Genomic DNA, 17,930 nt, shown 5'->3' with positions numbered 1-17,930 from the left:
ACTTAGGTTGCGGGTTCAGTCTCTGGCCAAGATGTGAATAGGAGGCCACCGGTCAATTTTTCTAGAAACTCCCACATTGATATTCTCTCCTCCGTCCCTCCCCTTTCTCTCTCTCTAAAAAAAAAATCAATGAAAAAACATATCCTCAGGTGAGGATTAAAAAAAAAAAAGCTGAAATGTTTGCAACTTACATAACTATAATCAATACTTTAAAGTTATTCATTCATTCATCCATCCATCCATCCATCTACCTGGTGAATAATCCAGCCAGGGAGTAGGGACACAGAAGGCAACAAGCCCTGGCCTCAGAGAGGTTGCAACTTTACAGGGGTGACAACACCTGAAAAAGGAATTCAAAGTGTGATGTGGCTCACAAAGGGCAAATGACCTCATCTAGATTTGCAGATTCAGAACGATTTTTTCACCAGAGGAAGCCTTGCTCAAGGTTAACAGGGTCCAGAGAGAATGAGTGAGGTGGTCCACAAGGGAAGGTGATGGGGATGGTGGGCCAGGGCATACATGCAGGGGAGGCAGTGCTTGATGAGGTAGAGAGGCGAGCAGAGATGGAACAGTGCCTGCTGAGGATCCTTAACTCTATCTGGAGGGCTTTCAGCAAGGGATGACTCAATTTGTACTTTAAAACCTTATTTTTTTTATAAAACACAGGTAAAGAAAATAAATTATGGCATAGTAAACTATTATAAGGCAATCAGTCTATAACTACCACCCAGACCAGAAAGAAAACTTTACCAACCACTTTCCCAATCGTAGTCCTGTCCTCCTTCCAAAATAGCAGCTATCTTGAGTGTAACAGTAATCATCTCCTTGCTTTTGATTTGGTTTTTCATGCAAATACACAGTTTTTAATTATAAACTTGTGTATTTCAACACAGTTGATGGATTTCAGCCCACTGACATTCTTATCCTTATTGAACCTCAAATTGTCCCACTTTAGGTTGGTCAGAGTCCCACCAAAGTCCTTTTGGCATATCTTTGATAGCCTCCTTGTTATCTGTGTGTCAAAATCTTCCAGGATAATCTAGTATATTTCCTGTCCCACACCTGAAATCAACCATTTCTCTAAGAAGAACTTCTCTTAATGGGAAATATTATTTCAATATAAGGAGTCTCAATATTACTATGTTGTTCATTGTTTCTAGGCCTCTTCAGGGGATGGAGCTAGGATATAATCACTTCCTTGCATTTACAGTTGTATAAATCTACATATATAAAAGTCTAAGCGACCAGTCGACCAGCCAACTGGCCAGTAAATGTAACGTGCACTGACCACCAGGCAAGAGATGCTCAACACAGGAGCTGCTGAGCTGCGGTCACTTGGCAGTGGCGGTTCTTGGGTAACGCACCCAGAACCAGAGAGTAGGAAGCCCGACTCTGGGGTGCGTCACCCAAGAACTTCCCTCTGCAATCTGGGACCCCCTCATGGGATGCTGGAGAGCCGGTTTCAGCCCGATCCCCACAGGCCAGGCCAAGGGACCCCACTGGTGCACGAATCCATGCACCGGTCCTCTAGTACAAATATAAGTGTGTATATGTGGAATGCAAAAGAAATCAAGGAGTCAAGAATCACTTTAAATTTTTGGCCTGAGAAATTCAGACTGGCATTGCCAATTATTGAAAACAGCAGGAAAAGCAAATTCAGGGAAGGTAATATAACTGTTTTGGACATGTTACATTTGGGATGTCCATAAGCAGAGGCACCAAGTTAGCAGTTGGATGTAAGAACCAGGAATTCAGCAGAGAAGTTGGGCCAGAGATAAATATGAGAGTGTTAATGTGGTAAAGCCATGAGACTGGGTGAAATCACCTAGGAAAACAATTACTGATTGTATTTTTCATCAGATTTAGTACAGAGCATAACAAAAAGAAACGTGGAGTGAGAAACCAAGATGGCGGCATAGGTAAACACCTGAAATTGCTGCCTCGCACAACCACTTCAAAACTACAACTAAAAGACAAAATGGACATCATCCAGAACCACAGGAAGGCTGGCTGAGTGGAAATTCTACAACTAGAGGAAAAGAGAAAAGCACACTGAGACTCAGAGGAGGTGCGGAAGTAAAGGGTGGAGGTACAGAGGCGCGCGCACGGGAAGGGTTGGCAACTGAGGACACGGTTGTCTTTTTCAATAGGGAGGGAGACACAAGCTCCCAACTGCTCTGAACTCCAGTTCTGGGCAAGACTCTGGGGACCCAGACTCATACGGGGAGAAACTGGACTGTCTGGCATCGGGCGGAACTCGAGGGCGGCATTCTCTCAGAGGTGCTTGCAGCAATTACCGCGGGACACTGAGACCTGGGAGCCTCTTAGGGCAGAGCTGAGGATCAGCCATTGGTGTTTGCTCCACCCTGTTGATTTCCTGAGACCCTGCCCCACCCAAGCTGTGCCCAGAGGCTTTTGCATATGAATGGCCTGGCCCTTTGCAATCTAAAATTACCTAACAAACTATGGCTGGGTCAGAGAGACCCAGAACATCCAAAAGAAGGCCCAAAGCCGCACAGCAGCTTGCATTGCTTCACAGCTGGGCTTCATCTGGGCACCTCCAAAACCCAAACAAAGAAGAGGAATCTGCAGATCTCTCCGTAGCTCCTGCTGGGTAGCCTCAGGCAGAGGCTAAATTAGCATCTCCTTAGAGATCCAAGAGCCAGTGTACCCAGTGGTCAGAGTGGGACCATACAGATTACAACTCCTCAGATCCATAAGGGACACACTCAGGGGGCAGATTCAGTGAGCACCAAAGCCCCACTGAAGCAAGTCTTGCCCCATAAGGGTGTCTCCAGCACAGAAGTTCTCCCATCGTAGACACAGCTGATTCTCAGAGTCAATTGGCCTATAGGTCAATTTCTCCCAATGATACCAACAACAATCAAGGCTTAACTACAACAAGACTGTGCACATAGCCCACAAAGGGGTGCCCCTAGAGTGTCCACCTCAGGTAACTGGGGAGGCTGAGCCACTGTGCCCTATAGGACACCTAGCACACAAAGCCACTCTATCAACTCAGGGAAGCAGCCAAAATGCAGAGACAAAGAAACAGGTCACAAATGAAAGAAATGGAGGAAAGCTAACGACTGGATATAGAGTTCAAAACCACGGTTATAAGGTTTTTCAAGGATTTTCTAGAAACCGCCAATAAATTTAGTGAGATCCTTGAGGATATGAAAAAGGACCAACTAGAAATTAAGCATACACTGACTGAAATAAAGAATAACATACAGAGATCCAACAGCAGACTAGAGGATCGCAAGAATCAAGTCAAAGATTTGAAATACAAAGAAGCAAAAAACACTCAACCGGAAAAGAAAAAAGAAAAAAGAATCCAAAAATATGAAGGTAGTGTAAGGAGCCTCTGAGACAACTTCAAGCATACCAACATCCGAATTATGGGGGTGCCAGAAGAAGAGAGAGAGCAAGATACTGAAAACCTATTAGAAGAAATAATGACAGAAAACTTTCCCTACCTGGTGAAAGAAAAAGACTTTCAAGTCCAGGAAGTGCAGAGAACCCCAAACAAGAGGAATCCAAAGAGGACCACACCAAGACACATCATAATTAAAATGCCAAGGGCAAAAGACAAAGAGAGAATATTGAAAGCAGCAAGAGAAAAACAGTTAGTTACCTACAAGGGAGTACCTATACGACTGTCAGCTGATTTCTCAACAGAAACTATGCAGGCCAGAAGGGAGTGGCAAGAAATATTCAAAGTGATGAATAGCAAGAACCTACAACCAAGATTACTCTACCCAGCAAAGCTATCATTCAGAATTGAAAGTCAGATAAAGAGCTTCACAGATAAGAAAAAGCTAAAGGAGTCCATCACCACCAAACCAGTATTATATGAAATGCTGAAAGGTATTCTTTAAGAAGAGGGAGAAGAAGAAAAAGGTAAATTATGAACAACAAATACATATCTATCAACAAGTGAATCTAAAAATCAAGTGAATAAAAAATCTGATGAACAGAATACACTGGTGAATATAATAGAATCAGGGGCATAGAAAGGGAGTGGACTGACAATTCTCAGGGGGAAAGGGGGTGTGAGGGATGCAGGAAGAGACTGGACAAAAATCGTACACCTATGGATGAGGACAGTGGAGGGGGGGGCGGTAAGGGCAGAGGGTGAGGTGGGAACCGGGTGGAAGGGAACTATGGGGAAAAAAAGAGGAACAAGTGTAATAATCTGAACAATAAAGATTTATTAAAAAAAAAAAAAGAAGAAGAAGCGTGGAGTGGTTTAACAAAAGGCAAAACTAAAACGTAAGCCTTTTCCTTCTTGAAATGGTAGTAACGTACCTGGTAAGCAACTTCTGCTCTCACTGAATTTATGAAGTCCGCATCCGTTGGATAAAGGGCACAGGCAAACATGAAATCCTGCCATACCTAGCAAATCAAATCATAGGTGATAAAGCACTCCCATGGATTTTACCACCCAGAAATACATTCTTCACTCTGAACTGTGGGGATGATCTTTCATGCAGATGAAAAATCAAGTTCGTCCGATGAGTGTGATCATTTGAGCACTACTATGTGCAAGGCACTCGGGGTCCCCGTGACTTCCCAGAACTGCACGTAACTGTAGGAAAACCCAAGGAGATAAAATGCAAGGTAGGCAGTAAAGACTGAGAATTCAAGTAAGGAAATAGAGTGTTGAAGGGGATATAAAATTCAAAATGAAGCTTCCTACCCCAGCCGCTCCTACTCCTAACTTACTCTAATTGTCACTTGGAATTTGGTATTGAGAGATGGACCAGACTATTAAAAACATACATTTCTCAGAGGAAAGGGAGGAGGGGGAAAGTGGGAAGAGATTAACCAGAGAATTTATATGCATATATGCATAGCCCATGGACACAGACAACATAGGGTGGTAAAGGCCTGGGGAGGGGCAGGAACCTGGTGGAGGGCGACAACAGGGGAAAATAAGGGGGGGGGGCATCGGTAATACTCTCAACAATAAAGATATATTTAATTAAAACAGAAAAAGAAAGAAAGAAACATACATTGTTTACGAAGGAATACATTTTCATGGCCAAAAATAATTACTACATGGACATTTTAGTACTGACACCACATAAGCTCATTCCTGGGGAGGCTGTCATACTAAGTGGTTGAGAGCAGGGCCCCGATTCAGTGGGCCTGAGTGGGAACCTGGACTCTACCATAGCCCCACCATGTGCTGTGGGCAAGTTATTTAACCCTGCACATGTCAGTTTCCTTCTCTGTGAAATGTGGATATAGAGCAACAACCACCACCCCATAGAATGGGCATGAAGTTCAAACAAAATAATAGATGCAGAGCATGGAGAACAATGCCTGGCACTCAATTACTATTACAGAATATTGTCACATCATCATGACCATCAGCATTATCAATATTATTATAATTACTACTCTTCTATGGAGAGCTTTGAATTTTAGAACTGTAATACCAGAACTGAAAATACATTTCTTTTGTGTAACCCTCACTAATGCAAAACATGTTGGGAGTGCTAGCACACTTTTACTTTAATTTTATTATTTTTCTTCTCTCTGGGGCTTGTTGGTGCTCCTTAAAGTTAAAGTTTTTAAATATATTATTTTCTTTTTTATGCATACTCTCAAATCACAAAGAAAATATAGATAGATATATACTGATATAACTACTATAGAGAATGCTTATCATTCAAAAATAATTAAATAATTGTGATACTCGCTATCAACTCTGGCTCTTGATTCTTAAGATGCCATTTAATTTTTTGCAAAAAAAAAAAAAAGGAACATCATTCCTGACTCTGAGAAAAGAAGGAATAAGCAATATCACCCTCTCAGAATGCTAAAAAAGTAACATATCTATACTAATAAAAGGGTAATATGCTAATTAGACCAGACATCCTTCCTGACAAAGCTGGGCCCGGGAGAAGCCGCCCGCCCACGGTCCCGGGTGCCTGTGCCTGCGACCGGCCCGGGCGAAGCCAGCCCCAGTCCCGGGTGCCTGCGGCAGGCCACAGGGAGGGAAGCCTGAGTCCTGGGTGTGGGGCTGAGGCAGAGGCGGTTAGGGGCGATCAGGCAGGCAGGCATGCAGGCAAGCGGTTAGGAGCAAGCAGTCCCAGATTGTGAGAGGCATGTCCGGCAGTTGGACATCCCCCTAGGGGTCTCAGATTGGAGAGGGTACAGGCTGGGCTGATGGACCCCCGCCCATGCATGAATTTCGTGCACTGGGCCTCTAGTCCTATATAATAAAAAGCTAATATGCAAATTGTCCTCTTGACCAGGAGTTCAACCAGAAATTCAACCAGGGGGTGGGGCCAGCCGGCCAACCACCCCCGACCTCTCCCCTCAGTCGTCTGCACCCCCTATTGGCCCCTCCCATCCTGATCAGGGGCGGGGCTGGCAGGCCAACCTCCTGTATCCCCTCCCCCCAGCCAGCCTGGCCCGATCGGCCCTGATCAGGGCGGGCCAGCCAGATCCCACCAGTGCACAAATTCATGCACTGGGCCTCTAGTCAAGAAATAAAATGCTGTCAACTACTCACCATTATTCCTAGTTCATCACAGAGTTCATAGAATTCATCTTGCTCATAAACACCTCCTCCCCACACCCGAAGAGTATTCATGTTAGCATCCACGACGGAGTGCAAAAGGAGTGATAACCTATAGAGAAATTTTAAAAACAAACACTAATCTGAAAACTTCGGGATGCCAAAAAAATGATTTTAAGAAACACATTGTGGGTGATAAACACATTTAAAATCTCTGCTAGAAAAACACATTTTAAAATGATGATGGTTTGGCCCTCGCTGGTATGGCTCAGTGGCTAGAGCATCGGCCGGTGGACTGAAAGGTCCCAGGTTCAATTCCAGTCAAGGGCACTTGCCAGGATTGCGGGCTCAATCCCCAGTAGGGAGCATGCAGGAGGTAGCCGATCAATGATTTTCTCTCATCATTGATGTTTCTATCTCTCTCTCCCTTTCCCTTCCTCTCTGAAACCAATAAAAATTTAAAAAGAAAAGTCTAGAAATTTACGGCCACTTTGAGAGCATGTACCTTTCATCTCCAGAGCAATGCCCAGAAAGGAATGAAAAAGACCAGTAATAGGCTAGCCTGGGACCCAGAACATTGACTCTGAGCAAAGGTGCCCACGGGCAGATTTACTAATAGGCCCAGCTGTGCTGAACAGCTGCCAACAAAACCAGCCAGATAGGAAAGGAGCATTAAAAGAGAGAGAGAGCTAATTATCTGGGCCTATGTCTGGAGAATAACTTCATTTTAATATAAAATTCAAAACAATATATACATTTTGAAGTAAAAGGAAATTACTACAAGTTTGGGCAAAATTAGAGTCTAGTTACCAACCACATCTACATTCTAAACATCTAATAATATACTACAATGAATATTTATACATTTGTAAATACATTAACAGTGTTTAGCCCTAGCCAGCTTTGCTCAGTGGATAGAGCGTCGTCCTGCAGACTGAAGGGTTGTGTGTTTGATTCTGATCAAGGGCATATGTCTGGGTTACGGACTCGATCCCCAGCAGGGGGCGCGCAGGAGGCAGCCGATCAATGATTCTCTCTCATCATTTATGTTTCCATCTCTCTCTCCTTCTCCCTTCCTCTCTGAAATCAATAAAAATATATATTTTTTAAAAACAGTGTTTATTTTCACTTCACAAGGCTTATCTTTACTATCCCAAAGACATTAGTTTACAAACCCAATAAAAAAAGGTTACTTTCTTAATATTGTTCTATTCTCACAGCTTCAGAAAAATACTTTAATTATTTTCCTAGATCTAAAATTTTAAAGATTGTTTTTAGTTCTTTTTATTAAGGTAAAAGTAAAGGGATATGCAGATACCTTAGTATGAAGAGATAAGTATTTAAAAGGATGAACAAAAATATTTAAGGTGCTCTTCAAAACAGTAGCTGGGTGGTGGGGGGAGGCAACTTTAATCATCTTTTAGAAAAATTTTTATCCTAGAATTCTATATTGCCCCTCAATTCCTTTGACTGGAACTAACGAAAGTAAGAATGAGCAACTCTTAAGCTTTGTGGCTCTGTTAATAAAAGAGAAACAAGAAAAGAAAGATGATAACTTACAAGTCAGAGGTTACTCGATCCTGGAACGAATCTGCTGGGATCCAGTTTGATCCTTTCAGAAATATGGGAAATCCATTAATTTTGAAGTAGAAACTCAGACCAGGAGAACCTTCTATGGGCTCTTGTATCAGTTCCACTGTCCTAAAAAAAACCTATTATGAACAGAATTAAATATGAAAAATATATTGTAGTCTTCCTCATGAAATAGACATTTGTAATTATAACAAAAGAAATGTATTTGAAGATAACATTTCAAAATTAAAACAAAAACTGATACTATTTCACAAAGTTGTGGGGGGAGAGGGGATTGGGGTATGGAGAAATGTCCACCAGTTAAACTGCCACATCTTTGATTAAAAAACACATTCTCATTTCAGTATTGGTAAAATATGTTGAAATGTATACTTAAGAATCAAAGAAATATAGCACAAGGTATTTAATAATTTAACATCTTTCCAATTATAATAGCATATTATTGATTAAGGTCACTTTGTTTAATAGGCAATTTAATCATAGCTAATTATCACATTAAACTCAGTGTGTGAGAAGCTCCGGTATGGGACTTGGAGATATAAGCAGTGTTCCAATCAAAAGACTGGATAGGAGCACATACCCCAATATCATCATTGCTACAGGAGAGGAAGCTGAGACCTCTGTCCCTGTGAAAAGCCTAGCCTGGTTTCCCTCAGCAGCATGAGCAGCCAGACCCTAGGTAGAGCAATTGATGTTCTTATCCAAATCTTCATTCTTTCCAACCATAAACTGGACCAAGGAATGAGGAGCATGGTTCTACAACAGTAAAGGCAAGCCCTGAACCAAGATTATGCATTTCTTCTCATATTAAAAATATAAATGAATTAACCAATGTATTCCATGTAATAAGTGTCCACCATTCTTCCATTTTCTTGCCCTTGCCCTTATTCATATGGCATGACAAAATGTATCAGAGCTAATGTTATGAGAAGACACAGAATAAGGCTTAGATGAGGATGAACTCACCATGGAATTACCACACCTGCTTTGGAGTTGCAAAATGTAAAAAATGTCCAGTGACTTTCAGAGGTAACTCAGAACACTCTTAAGGATTCATACATCTAGAATAGTGATTCTTTAAGTGTGGCCAAGGGACAAGAGGATCCCTGAGAATCTTTCAGGGGGTGGAGGAGTGAGGGAGGCCTTAAGTCCAAAACTATTTTCACAGTAAAGATAAAACATTTGCTTTTTCTCTCTCCCTCTTTTGAGTGTACAGTGGAATTTTCCAGAAGCCACATAATGTGTGATGACATCATCACTCTGATAGCTAATAGAATATGTGCTTGTATATCCTGGTATGTTCCACAGTTGAGGTTTAGGGTATGAAAAGGTGCATTTCAGAGATTAACTCAGTACTTCCGTGCTCTTACTAGCTGCCTCTGGTTACTCCTGCTGCAATATCTGTAACTGCATTACCGTTCAGTAAATTATGATTTCAAATCCCAAAGTTTTCCTTGCAACCTATACAGAAACACAAAAAGACTAGGTACCTTTTAATTTGTTTCCCAATAATATTTTTAAGGTTTCAAATAAAAACATATTTTAATATTAATTAAAACTAATTTTATAGTTTAATAAATTTTATCTCAGTCTAAAGGAAAATTGAAAATATACTTTTTCCCAATTTAAGGATGAACCGTTGTCATAAAATGGGATAATAAGACTAAGATTTTCAACCTGCAGTCACACTGTCTACATCTAAAAATGCTGAAGCAGAACCAAACAGACGTATCAGAGAACCCAATTTATTGAATATAATTTTATATAATGAAATGTTTCAATATTTGGAACTCTTAGGACACCATTTTTCAAGTAACCAATACATTATATTACAATATCACACATGAATAAAAGGTCTGTTAAGGGTGCATGTTATACCAATTGAATTTAATGTAACAGAGTAAGAGGAGTTCATTAAAATGGCTTTATATTCCACACTGCAACTGGTCTTTTAAAAACCACCACTTGTTAAAGTCTAGTGTAGTACCAAAGAATCCCCACAGGAAAGTCAAGCAGTTTGAAAAGGCTACTCCTCTCTTTTCCAACTACATACTATCTGTGTCAAGTCAGATCTTCTTCATGTTTCAGTGAAAGCAACCTACTGCAAATTGAATACAGACACAGATAAGAATCTAGATGTCTTCTATTAAGCAAGAGATTTGCAAACATCTAAAACAATGTCATTATTCTCACTGTTTTATTTTGTAAATATATTTATATAAAATAACTCATAGAATAACATGTGATAGTTTTTTTTACCATAATTTGAAATGAATAAATATTTACTTCTAAGTTTTAACTTACATAAACAAAAGCACTTTGGGTTTCTTAATTTTTACAAATGTAAAGTGGTTCTGATTCCAAAAGAATTTGAGAATCACTAATCTAGAAAATAGAACCCTTTAATTTTTTTTATTAATGCTACACATAGTATTACTAATAAAGCACATTTTCCAACATGTTTTTTTCTTTTCTGTGCAAATATTCTCATGCAAAGACAGCTATTTCTGTCTCCCAACTCTTGCAATAACCGTTTTATAACCCAGGTCAAAGTAAACCTAAACCACCTGACAGTGCCTCAAAGAAGAGGCAGTAATTCCAGCCACCTCTCCCTCTGGGCATTCCTTGATAGCTAAAAGGTGTTGGGGTCTATGGTTAGTGTCAGTAATTCTCCATATCCCTAGGCCAGTGGTCGGCAAACTCATTAAACAACAGAACCAAATATCAACAGTACAACGACTGAAATTTCTTTTGAGAGCCAAATTTTTTAAACTTAAACTTCTTCTAACACCACTTCTTCAAAATAGACTCACCCAGGCCGTGGTATTTTGTGGAAGAGCCACACTCAAGGGGCCAAAGAGCCGCATGTGGCTCGCGAACCGCAGTTTGCCGACCACTGCACCTAAGCAGTCTTGAGAGGTAACATAAAAGCCTTCCTCTATAACAGGTATTTTACTTCTGAGAAAATAATGGGCTCTCTAAGAGAATTTTTGAAAAGACCCTCAAGGAACACATACTTACATCCAAACTGAATATATTGTCTTTTTATAAGATTAGAAATAGTTTAAACAGCCCAACATGCCTACCTAAAGAAAAAAGAAAAATATTAAATAATCTAAATGTACACCTAAAGAAACTAGTTAAGGAACAAAAAACAAAGCCCAAAGTGAGTAGAAGGAAGGAAATAATAAAGATCATAGCATAAATAAATGAAATAGAGTCTAATAAACAATGCAAAATGTCAATGAAACTAAGAGCTGTTTCTTTGAAAAAATAATCAAGATTGATAAACCTTTAACCAGACTCATCAAGAAAAAGAGGACCCAAGTAAATGAAATCAGAAATGAAAGGAGAAAAGTAACAACTGACACCAAAGAAATACAAAGGATTATAAGAAAATATTACAAACAACTACATGCCAACAAATTGAACAACCATAGATAAAGGTGGAATACCAACACTTTGGAAGCAGTTTAGCATTCTCTTTAAAAACTGAAGCTACGCGCATCCTATGATTCAGCAATCCCACTTCCAGCAGAAATGCTGTATTTACTCAGAGCACCATGTCGTTAATGCTCATAGCAGCAATACTCAGAATAGCCAAGACTGGAAACTATCCAAATTGCAATAGCAGTATGTGCAATACAAGAAAATATTATACAACAGTGTAAATAAACATGGAACAGCTATACACAACAACATATTAAATGTCACAAATATAATGTGGAGCCAAATTGGCCAGACACAAAATAATGCATATTATATGGTTCCACATATGTAAAGGTTAAAAACAGGCAGAACCCAGCTATAGTGTTAAAAGTCAGGGGAATGGATCTTTAGGAAGGAGAGGTGGGTAGGGGGCTACTGAGGTTTTAGTAATGCTGTATTTCTTGATCAGGATGATGGTTACATGAGTGGTCATTTTGTCATCATTCATTAAGCATTTCTCCACATTCTGTACTTTTCTGTATATGTGTTATACTTCACAATAAATATAAAAGAAACCCAAGTCTGACACATTCCCAACAAATAAAGGCTGGAAAGAAATAAGACTAAGGGCCAGGACACAGATAATGATGGCAAGTAGCAGTCAAATTTCTTATTGCTGAAACAGTGGCAAGTCTGAAATCATCTGAAACACTAAGAAATTTAGGACTGGTAAGAAACTGAATTCCCTCAAAGGCCCACCCTCGGTGGAAACAAGGGTGAATTAAATATTCTCTCTCTAATCTATACTTTTTATTTAAATATCAAAAGCAAACATTGAATCCCAAAACTTGCAAAAAGCTCAGATTTTTACATCATTCTGCTGTGTTCTTTGGGGGAGTAAAGAGATCATTCGATCCAACCTCTACCATCTCAGTCAAATGGGCAAATGGACATAAATGCTATTCAAAGTTCCCACTGCAAATGGATTCTGAGATGTTCCTCAGTCACACCACTCTAGTATAAGCAACCATGGCTATCACACAGCCTTTCCCATGAGTATCCACAATCTCACATGTTTCACCTTAAGCTCACTTCCTCCTCCACACCTACTCTACGACGGATGAATGAAATAATATCAAAAATAACAACTTAAAGAATTAGCAAACATGTCCTCAGCTTTCCTTGAAGCTAAATTATCTTATTCCTTTGTCCTCTCTTCCTTTAATCACCTTCATGACTCTCCTCTGAACCTTCTAATGAGCAGAATGCAAAGCTGACTAAAATGTTGTAGGAAGGTTTTAAAGGGATAAATAAAATAGCACCTTAATATTTCTAGATAATATACAATTATTGATCCTATAACATTTTTTTAAAGAATAGTGCATTGATTTTTAGAGAGAGAGGAAGAGAGGGGGAGGGGGAGGGGAGGGGTGATGGAGGGGAGGGGAAGGGGGACAGAGAAACATCAATCAGCTGCCTCCTGCACACTCTCTACTGGGGATCAAGCCCGTGATCCAGGCATATGCTGTTGACCGGGAATAGAACTGGCAACCTCTTGGTGCATGAGACAATGCCCAACCAACTGAGCCACACCAACTAGTGCTCCTATAAATTTTAGAAATAAGATAATTTCAAAAACCATAGCAGAGAATGATATCTCGTTTGGGACCCTGACCTTTAAAGTATTGCTCAAATACAAGAGATTTAATTGGGATGTGTATAAGCAGGTAGGCAGAAGGCCCAGAAAACAATTTCAAATCAAATCACATACCTATGATGTCTTACAAAACACCACCAAACCAGCCTAATGTAGCACAATCAGAAATCAACTAGTTCTTTCAAAGTGAAGGTATTCTGACTCTCAGATAAAGAGATTCAGTTTTCGGAGAGGGAATGATGGCGGCGGAATAGACAGACGTGTTCCGAGCCTTGTCCCGGAGCAGAAAGAAAGAACAGCTGAGGGACGCGCAGGGAGTGTTTGTTGGCTGGTTGAGAGACGGCTGAATTCCAGAAGGAGGTGGGGGACTGCTGAACGGGGTTCCCCTGACCTGGCAGCACCAACTGCGGCTGGGTCCCCTACCGGAGCTGCGGGCTTGGACGCGGAGTCTGCGCCATCTTGATCCGGAAAGTGGAGCTTATCTGAAGCCTGAGAATCCACAACTGCGGCACCCCAGGAACAGCTGCGAGCCCCAGAACAACGCTCCCCAACTGGCGCAAGCACACGGGTTCAGAGGAGCTCTACACTCCACCACGGAAAGGTCAGATTTCGCCTGGGATAAGGTGAGGTCTCTGGTCCCGGCGGAAGAGAGGAACGCGCGTTTTGCGGGAGCTGGAGGACCAGGGAAGTCTGTGCCTAGAAAAATCCGTGGCTGTAGGGGCTGGCGTGATCTGTGATTGTGGAAAGGGGTCCTCAGAGCTGCTAAGAGAAGGGCACTCTAAAAAGCAACCCATTTTGATCTGAAGTGCAGGGACACCCTAAGAATTTCAGGCTGTCCAGACTTACGCGCAGCCCCTGCGTTCCCTGGGTGCCTGGGTTTACTCGCAGTCCTGGAGTTCGCACACTTGGGCTTTTTCCTCTTCAAATCCTTGCTTCTGATTACTAAGCCCAATACATAGGATCACCCAGTTGGGGACACCCTGGGAGACTGCAGGGGAGGGTTGTTTTTCTGGAACCTGGGGATCGGAGCGGGGAGTGACCATCAGAGAGTCAGCTCTGGGGCAGACCACGCCCACAGGCCGGTGGCAGTGCCACAGGGAAAGAAGGCTCTAACACTGCCTAGAGAGGCCATAGATAGACCCGGAAGTCAATCCAGAAACACTGCCACCCAGGGGCTGAATCACAAATTGACTCTTGCGTAATCAAAAATAAAGGAATACGAGAAATTAAGACACACCGCCTGCTTAAAATCAGGACTGGCTTACAACACCGAAGAGCAGTGGATCGCAGGGAACTGCAATACTGTCTGGACTGAGAAACAGGCGTGCCAAACAGAAAAACAAAGGAAGTGAATGACCTTCACTACTTCACATTTTATTTTTACCTTTTATTTTTTTATTTTTTTATTTTTTTTTATTTTCATTTTTTGCATCCTTTAATCAAGAAACTTTTTTTCTTTTTTCATCATTTGATTTTACCTTTTTAATGATTACATTTTTATTTTCAATCCGTATTATTACTACTGCTATTTTATTTTTTTTTTTTTAAAGTGTCATTTTATTTTCTCTTCATTTTATTTTGGGATTAGGGTTCTACATTCTATTTTTTATCTTTCCTTTAGCATCGTTTTACTCTATCTCAACTCTACCTTTAGGCCATCACTCTCTTCCTAACCTCCCCCTTTTCAGTGTCCTGTTTGTCTTACCCTTTTACTGCTTTAGATTTTCCCTATTCTTTCTGTTTACCCCTTGTTAAAATTTCACCCTACTTACATATCTAATCTCTAATCCCCTGCTCCAAGTCCACATACACCTCTCCCTTCGCTGTCTGAGCTATCCATAAACTTGTCCTTCTCTCTGTCCTTTTGTTGTTGTTTGCTTGAATGTAGATTTTATCCAATTTTTATGCTGTTTTTGTGAGATTGTTTTGCTTATTCTTCTTTTGTTTATTTTTTTGTTTGTTTTGTGCTTCAGCTTTCCCTTGCCTCAATCCATATTAGTTGGTGTTGTAGTTTGTATTAATCCCCAGGCACTTGTTGCTGGCATTTGCTGGGATTAGTGATTGTTCTATTGGAGTTTTATCCCCAATATATATAGTCTGTTCCCCTTTCTCTCTTAGTCACTTTCTTGTCTCTCTTACTTTTTTTATTTTCTCTTTACTTTCCCTTTTCCCAATTTCATTTTCACACTCCTTTTTTCTTTTTTTCTTTCTTTCTTTCTTTTTTCCTCTTCTTCTTTCTCTCCTATCACCTAATTTGCCTTTCTCTGGTGGTCACCTTTATTGGAGGTTATTAATATCGTGAATACATTTCTGTTCAGTGCCTTGTGAGTTGTTCCTGGTAGTGCTGTATTTTGTGCCTTTAAATCAACCCAGGAGAGAGAGAACTACATAACCAGACACCCAGAGAAGAGAGACCATGGGGAGACAAAGAAGCAGCCCGCATATGAAAGAAAAGCAGGCATCACCAGAAAAGGAAGTAAACGAAATGGAGGCAAGCAACCTTCCAGAAAAAGAATTCAGAGAAATGGTCATAAGGTGGCTGAAAAGAATGGAAGACAAATTCGACAATATGAGCAAGAACCAAGAGGAAATGAAGAAGAACCAAGAAGAAATGAAAAATGACATCGCTGCTGTAAAGAACTCAATAGAAAGCATCAAGAGTAGACTAGAAGAAGCAGAGGACCGCATCAGTGAGCTAGAAGACAAGATGGAAAAAAATACCCAAGAAAAGCAACTTCTAGAAAAAAAAATTAAAAGGCAGGAGGAGAGTCTAAGGGAACTTTGGGACAACACGAAACAAAACAACATCCGCATAATAGGGGTTCCAGAAGGAAAGGAAGCTGAGCAAGGAATAGAAAACCTCTTTGAAGAAATAATGACAGAAAATTTCCCAGATATAGGGAAGAAAAAACCCACACAAATCCAAGAAGCTCACAGAGTCCCAAGCAAAATGAACCCCAAAAGACCGACGCCAAGGCACATTATAATTAAATTGGCAAACACCAACGACAAAGTAAGAATCTTAAAAGCAGCAAGAGAGAGACAGAAAGTTACATACAAAGGAACCCCCATCAGACTAGCAACTGATTTCTCAACAGAAACTCATCAGGCCAGAAGGGAATGGAATGAAATATACAAAGTCATGCAAAGGAAGGGGCTGAATCCAAGAATACTGTACCCAGCAAGGCTGTCAATCAAAATTGAAGGTGAAATCAGGAGCTTCACAGACAAAAAAGGACTAAGGGAATTTATTACCACCAAACCAGCAATGCAAGAAATGCTAAAGGGTCTACTGTAAAAAAAAAAGAAAGAAAGAAAGAAACAGGAAGCGAAGAAGTAACACAGGGGTAAAGAATAGGAATGGCGACAAATAAGTACCTATCAATAATAACTTTAAATGTAAATGGATTAAATGCCCCAATCAAAAGACATAGGGTAACGGATTGGATAAGAAAACACGACCCATATATCTGCTGTCTACAAGAAACCCACCTCAGAAAAAAAGACGCACACAGACTGAGGGTGAAGGGATGGAAAAAGGTTTTCCAGGCAAATGGAACTGAAAAAAAAGCTGGGGTAGCAATACTTATTTCTGACAAATTAGATCTCAAACTGAAGGACATAACAAGAGATAAGGAAGGCCATTTCATAATACTAAAGGGAGCAATCCAACAAGAAGAAATAACTCTGGTAAACATATATGCACCCAATACAGGAGCACCCAAATACATAAAAAAACTCCTGGAGGATATTAAGGGAGACATTGACAGCAATACAATCATAGTAGGAGACTTTAATACCCCACTATCACCATTGGACAAATCCTCTAAACAAAACATCAGCAAAGAAACATCAATCCTAAATGACTCACTAGACCAGATGGAATTAATTGACATCTTCAGAACATTTCACCCCAAAGCCACAGAATATACATTCTTCTCAAGCGCACATGGGTCATTTTCAAAGATAGACCATATGTTGGGACATAGGCAAAGTCTCTTCAAATTCAAGAAGATAGAAATCATATCAAGCATCTTCTCAGACCACAGTGGCATAAAACTGGAAATCAACTACAATAAAAACAACCCAAAGAAATCAAACACATGGAGACTAAACAGCATGCTATTAAACCATGACTGGGTTACCAGAGAGATCAAAGAAGAAATAAAAAACATCATGACAACAAATGACAATGAAAACACTACAATCCAAAATCTATGGGACACAGCGAAAGCAGTCTTGAGAGGGAAGTTCATAGCTCTACAAGCCTACTGCAAAAAACAAGAAACAGGGGTAATAAATTACCTAACCCAACAACTCAAAGAGTTAGAAAAAGAGCAACAAGAAAAGCCCAGTGTAAGCAGAAGGAAGGAAATAATAAAGATCAGAGCACAGATAAACGACATAGAGACCAAAGAAACAATACAAAAGATCAACAAAACCAAGAGCTGGTTCTTTGAAAGGATAAACAAGATTGATGAACCTCTAGCCAGGCTCACCAAGAAGCAAAGGGAGAGGACCCAAATAAACAAGATCAGAAATGAAAGAGGTGAAATAACAACAGATCCCGCCGAAATACAAAGGATTGTTAAAAAATACTACGAACAACTCTATTCCAACAAACTGGACAACCTGGAGGAAATGGACATATTCCTAGAAAAATATAACCTTCCAAAACTCAATCAGGAAGAATCTAAACAGCTCAACATGCCAGTA

General features: G+C 40.4%; 1 protein-coding gene across 7 annotated transcripts in view; it reads right to left on the bottom strand.

Moving 5' to 3' along the window:
• MANBA (mannosidase beta) overlaps positions 1 to 17,930 on the bottom strand; it is a 132,225-nt gene that overhangs the window by 46,411 nt on the left and 67,884 nt on the right. For 4 of the 7 annotated variants that reach the window (XM_080687649.1, XM_080687653.1, XM_080687651.1 and 1 more), the window contains 3 exons: positions 8,096 to 8,247; positions 6,530 to 6,647; positions 4,312 to 4,398 (listed from right to left, as the gene is read on the bottom strand). In XM_080687649.1, the coding sequence (XP_080543775.1) occupies positions 4,312 to 4,398; positions 6,530 to 6,647; positions 8,096 to 8,247 (357 nt within the window). The remainder of the gene's footprint in view (positions 1 to 4,311; positions 4,399 to 6,529; positions 6,648 to 8,095; positions 8,248 to 17,930) is intronic. The other 3 variants (XM_080687650.1, XM_080687654.1, XM_080687655.1) reach the window with 1 other exon arrangement.

Source organism: Plecotus auritus (assembly GCF_963455305.1).
Source record: "Plecotus auritus genome assembly, chromosome: 1".
In the NCBI taxonomy this organism is placed as follows: domain Eukaryota; kingdom Metazoa; phylum Chordata; class Mammalia; order Chiroptera; family Vespertilionidae; genus Plecotus; species Plecotus auritus.
Note: the sequence above shows the minus strand (reverse complement) of the source record. Positions and strands in the feature narration are given on the sequence as shown.